This window comes from Centruroides sculpturatus, unplaced genomic scaffold (genome assembly GCF_000671375.1).
Source record: "Centruroides sculpturatus isolate CEXI.00-Female unplaced genomic scaffold, Cexi_2.0 scaffold987, whole genome shotgun sequence".
Lineage (NCBI taxonomy): Eukaryota > Metazoa > Arthropoda > Arachnida > Scorpiones > Buthidae > Centruroides > Centruroides sculpturatus.
The window spans coordinates 116,039-122,059 of NW_019385239.1; the positions used below are offsets into that span (position 1 = coordinate 116,039).

A 6,021-nucleotide genomic window follows, 5' to 3' on the forward strand; every position below is an offset into this window, starting at 1 on the left:
AAGGAGTTAAATGCATCTCCAGGCATAATCCAGAGTGATTTTGAACAAATGGTCAATTTGAAAAATAAGCTGAGGAGACTTGGAGAGGATTGGAGATTAAAAGAATATCTGTTATTGAAGCAAAATTTTAGAGGACTTTGTAAAAGTAAAAAACAGGAATATTTGACTAGTTTTAAATCAACTGCTTTCAAAGTGCAAGTCAAGTGTATTCATAAACTGGAAGGTAGAAGTAGATACTGTATCGTGGAGGAGATTATAACAGATTTGTTTATGCATTTCACAAGTTTATTGTTTAGTGATAATCTAGATAATAAAATTGTTTGTTTGGAGATGACATCTGTAAGTTATCTAGACATGGATATTTCTCATGAAGAATTAGATACTGTTCTGAGCAAAGCAAGGTCAGGTAAAGCAGCTAGCCTGGACGGTATTACAATAGAATGTTGGAAGTTGGCAGATGAGCGACTGTGGCAGAAATTGTTGAACATTTTTAATGCAGTCTTGGTAACTGGAGTTTACCCTGACAGTTGGAAAATAGCAAGAATATTTCCCATTTTTAAATCTGGAGATGTAAGCAATGAAAGTAATTATATAGGAATAGTGCTGCTGAACACTATTCATAAGATCTTCTCTATGATCTTTGTAAAAGGTTGATGTTTTTGTCAGAGATTCAGGCAGGTTTCCATAAAGGATATTCTACAGTGAACCATATATTTGTTTTATGGAATTTGTTAAAAAGAAAAATTAGCAAAAAAACAACAAAAAGTATATACTTGCTTTGTGGATTATAGGGCTGCATTTGATTCAGTGAGTCATTTGAAATTATGGAAGAGGCTTTCTGATTTGAGGTTAAGTTATAAAATACATCGATCTTAATAGATTTATTACAAATAGATTTATTTGCTGAGATATTTAATTTGCAAGTCCATGTCAATTGAAAATCAAAAAACTAAGATAGTGGTCTTTCAAAATGGAAATAGAAGATCAAGTAAATTTAAATGGTTTTTGGATAAAGTAGAAATTGAAATAGTCGAAAAATATAAGTATCTGGATATCTGGTTTAAATATAATCTTAATATGAAAGACACTTTGAGATTACTGCAAGGAAAGCTAAAGGTGCTTTGGTGAAGTTATGTAAGATATTTAATATCTCAGGGTTAACCTCGTATTCTCTACATTTCAGATTATTTGACTCAACAGTTAAATCCATTTTGTCTTATGGAGCTCAGGTCTGTGGTTTGGCAAATGTCAATAACTTTGAGTCAATTCATAGACCCAGCATTTTCTTCAAAAATTCTCTGAGATTTCATGCATCAAATGTTGCTGTTTTATGGGAAACCAGACAGGTACCATTGAAAATCTTTTTTATAAAAGTGATTTTAAAGTATAGTGGTACCTCGGTATATGTCCAGTTCGGAATACGTTCTGTTTGGATGAAACAAATTTTGCTCGGTATACGACTTAATTCAATTATACGTGCCATCTATGAACAAGTAGCACTATTGGTGTACTACACCAGACTAGACGTTCGCAGTGCCACAGTTCATAACTTTGTTAAATTTCTTCTGATTTTAAGTAAAATTTTATTATTTTTATTATTCATGAATTTCAAAAAGACAAATGAAAAGCAACAGAAAACTAAAAAATGACTAGAATCAAAATGGAACTGAAAAAAGAGATTGTTGAGAAATATGAAGGTGGCATGCGTGTTCGAGATTTTAACTGTTGCATACCGTATTCCGAGAATGACGATATTGACAATCATAAAAAATAAAGACATTATTAAATCTGCTAATGTTGTGAAAGGGGTTAAATCAATTTCTAAACAGAAATCATGTTGAGAAATTGCTTTTGCTTTGGATAACTGAAAAACAGTGCTGGAGATAGCGTATCAGAAGCAATTATTTGTGAGAAAGCTAAAAAGATACATGCTGATCTCATGAAAAATCAAGCAGGAAGTAGCCAGGAAAGCGAGGTGTTTAAAGCCAGCAATTTTTTTACATGAGAACGGATTAATCATTTTTACATTACTTCTTATGGGAAAGGTTGGTTTGGTATATGTCCTATTCGGTATAAGTCCAAACATCAGGAATGGATTAAGGTCGTATACCGAGGTTCCACTGTATTATGTAAGAATACTGGAATGTCCTAGGGACAGGCTACCCAGAATTAGTATGGAAAGAATGTGGATGAGAGCAGTTCATGGTACTGAGATGTATAGAATTGGAATTACAGGAGATGAGGAGTGTGTTAAATAATTCTGGATTGTTATCTAAGGGATAGTGGATACTCTATTGTGGCGAAAAAGCAGATAGTGAGGCTTAGGAAAAATTGTGTGTACACACAGGAGGACCACTCCTTGATATAAATCTGTAACCAGTTATGTAAATATAGTGACTGGTGTTTTCATATGTTTTATAACTGTGGAAATGATATGTACGACAGTAATTCAAACTCAGACTTTTCTGATTTGTTAAAATTTAACAAGTTGTTAAAGAACTAGATGGTTTGAGCTAAAAAAATTTTTCCCCCTTTGATGTATTCAATTATAAGAAAAATTATTAAAATCTACTTAAGTGAATTAAAATTTTGCAAGTAAATGGTCATAATTTAATTTAGTTATAAATTAGATAAAATAAAAATATTTTCTGACATCATACAAAGATTATGATTAGTTTTTTGGAAAATTTGACCCCAAAGGAATAAGTTTTTTTTACATCAATCTAATCAATTCAAGAAAGTTGTGAAAATAAAATGATTTTTTTTTTAATTTTTAGAAAATCAAGGACTTGAACTCCAACCAATTTCAGCTTTGATTTATAGTCTACTGTATATATTTTACAACTCTGATATAAACTTATAACCTTTATGATTCATATGATGACAACTGTTAAATGGCAAATATTGAGCTTTAATGAAGGAGTTAAATTAGAGTTGACTGTGGAATCAATAAACAAAATCACCCTGTTATGCTCTATTTTTGGTGTGATGGCAGAGTATATTAGTTCTGTCTACAGAATTGATCTTGCAATCAGCATGGAACAACTGAATCAATTATCAAATTTATGAAGAAAAAAAAAAAGACTTGACTTTTTTCAAAAACAAAAAAATCTCTTTTTAGAGTTGTTAATTTGAACTTATTTTTAAATTTATAGTAATTGATGTTACACAGTTGATCAAAGCTTTAGTAGAGAAATGAAAGGATTATTTTTAAAACTTTTATCTTTAGAATGCAAAAAAATCAAATCATACTTATCTCTATTCAACTTAGTCTATATTTTTGCCTAGTTCTTGAAAAAAATATTTCTTGCTACACTGTCAATCAATCTCACATCTTTCAGTTCTGCCTCAAAGTGAGAGAGGCCATCCATTTGAATGAGTTTAAATTTTATAGAAGGCCATTTATGTAAAAAGACAAACAGTATACTGTTAAAATTTTCAGCTCAAGCCTAATTATATCATTGTGGTTTCTTTAATTTAAAATATCAATTTAGTTTTGAATTTTTTTTTGCTGAAGCAAGCATGTGATTGATCAAGTTAGTTGGAGCTGTGGAGCCAGGAGCAGATCTATATAGGGACTAGTTATTTATAAAATCATTTATAATTTTGTTAAATAAATATGCCAGAATGCATTTAAGTTTAAGACATTACAGGATTATTCTGCTTGTAGCTTAAATTTTCTTTTTAACGTTGTTAAATATTCTGAAATTTAAAATTGCATTAATATTATTTCATCTCATTATTAATATATAATGATTTCTGTTACAGATTCAGTATCATGCAGCTGTGTTGGTATTCTCAAAGTGAAAGACCATCTATTAAGAAAATATTAGCTCTCTTAAATCATTTATTTAATAATCAGGATACACCTTCTGATTCATCTGAATTTGAGAAAAGGTGGAATGCACTTCAACCTACACCACAAGAACATAATTTTCAAATAAAAACTTCTGATTTAACTTCAGTGCCTTTATATTTTGAAAATAATTTTGTAGAAAGAAATATAGAAACTAACAATAATAAATCACAATCAAAATTTTATTCTAGAGAAGCTTCACCATCTGGTGGATCAGTTTCTGCTGGTATAGAAGTGTTTACAACAAACATATCCCCAAGTTTACAAAATCTGACTGGTAGCATTGAAGATTTAAATAAGGAATCTTCTTTTGATAAAAATAAGCAAGAAGAAAATTGTTTAAAATCCACAGATTTAAAAACGGATGCCGACACCATTGTGACTGCGCAACAGATTTCAGAAGCCATACAAGATCTCGATAATATTCTTGCAGCAGAAGCTGTTTCGTCATCTGAAAATTCAAAAAGAACAACACCAGAAAAAGTTTTGGAAATTCAGACACTTGCATCAAATTCTAATGAACCAGCCACTTTAAAAGTTGATATTGATTTAGATTCTAAATGTACTTTAGATAAAGAAGATTCTTTGGACAACAGTTTAACATTGTGGAAGAGCTTAGAATCATCTGAACAGTCTGAAAAAGTAAAGGACTTTTTAAAATTAACTATCATTGATAGTGAAGGAAGCAGTGATTCAGATCACCAAAGTCTGATTGAAAATTATAAATGTTTACAAACTGACAGAGATGAACCAGTTTTTCATATTTTACAGCAAGAGAATAGTTCTGATGATACAACATTAGAGAATGTAAGTATAACATTCATAACATAATTTTCAATGTAAAAATTTTTTTATAATATTCTTATTTGTTTCAGAAAAATGAAGAGAAAAATCAATCATAGGATATTAACTTAAAAATTAAGTATATTAGAAATCATTTGGAAGAAAATTTTCTGTGATAGAAAAATGGAATGGTGCACTTTTCAATTAATTGTTAATGCTATATTTATTTATTTTTACAAGAATACTTTTCATGTAATTAAAGTATTTGTACTATTTATAGTATAAACACTTTAATTACATTCAAAATTATGTGAAAATTATTAATCAAAAAGAAATTAATTGATGATAAAAGCAAATTATTATAATCACAAATTTTTGATAAGATATATGTTTAGGTTATAAATAGGCAAAGAAACTCTTAAACAAAATGAATAAATTTAATAAATACAGATCAATAACTTTTGGCTAAATATTTATCATTCAATTCCAAATTTAATGTAATTGGTCATTTTTATAATTATTCTTTAGGGAATGTTATTTATTATGGGAAATTTAAATTTTTATTAGTCAATACTTTGATTCTTCTATTGATGATTGAAATAATGTTGGCAGCTGGCATTTACAATGAAGATGAAAGAAAAGCATACATTATTAAAATAATATATCTTGAGTGTTTAAAAATATTAAAATTTGTTAAAATGGGTTATTTTCAAATTCCCTGAAGGATTGTTTTATAAACAGATATTTTAATGTACAGAATGTTGAAAAAAAATGTAAATAGAATTTGTGAATTATATATATTAAATCAATTAGATATATTTATGGCAAATAAAGTCTTTTTGATTTTATTTGTTGTAAATAAAGTTAATTAAAAATAAAATTTTGATATTAAAAAAGATGCAATTATTTCTCTAGAGTTGTAGTTTCATTATTAAAATATTTCATGGTTTAGTAAAGGTTGCTATATGCAGAATTTGTTATAAATAATATCACAGTAACATTATTAATTTGCATAAACTTACAGTTTAAGACTTCTATCAACAAGTAATGTAAAATGATTTTTATATGATTATAACAATCTGAAAAATATTTAATTCTCTAAAATTTATTTCATAACTAATAACTAATTTTTTTAATTTAATAATTTCTTAAAATCACAATTGAAAATAAATAAACCTTTAAACTACTAAAATTTATTTAAAATTTCAAGTCATCTTTAAATTTGGAAATAAACTTATAGCTATTTAATGTTACTATTTTTAAGTATAATAAATATTTTCCTCTTTTTCCATCCTGTGGGAATTAAGAAGGCCTTTGTTTCCTATTCGTTGTAGTGAGAGAGCCACATATATTAAAAAACTCGATGACTGTGTATCCAATAA

General features: G+C 28.1%; 1 protein-coding gene across 2 annotated transcripts in view; it reads left to right on the forward strand.

Annotated features, from left to right (window-relative positions):
• Positions 1–6,021, forward strand: part of LOC111636576 (serine/threonine-protein kinase LMTK3-like) — a 55,418-nt gene that overhangs the window by 35,532 nt on the left and 13,865 nt on the right. The window contains exons 11-12 of one of the 2 annotated variants that reach the window (XM_023381853.1): positions 3,769–4,663; positions 4,732–5,482. In XM_023381853.1, the coding sequence (XP_023237621.1) occupies positions 3,769–4,663; positions 4,732–4,758 (922 nt within the window). In that variant the 3' untranslated portion in view covers positions 4,759–5,482. Of the gene's footprint in view, positions 1–3,768; positions 4,664–4,731; positions 5,483–6,021 lie in introns of those variants that run through there. The other variant, XM_023381854.1, reaches the window with a different exon arrangement.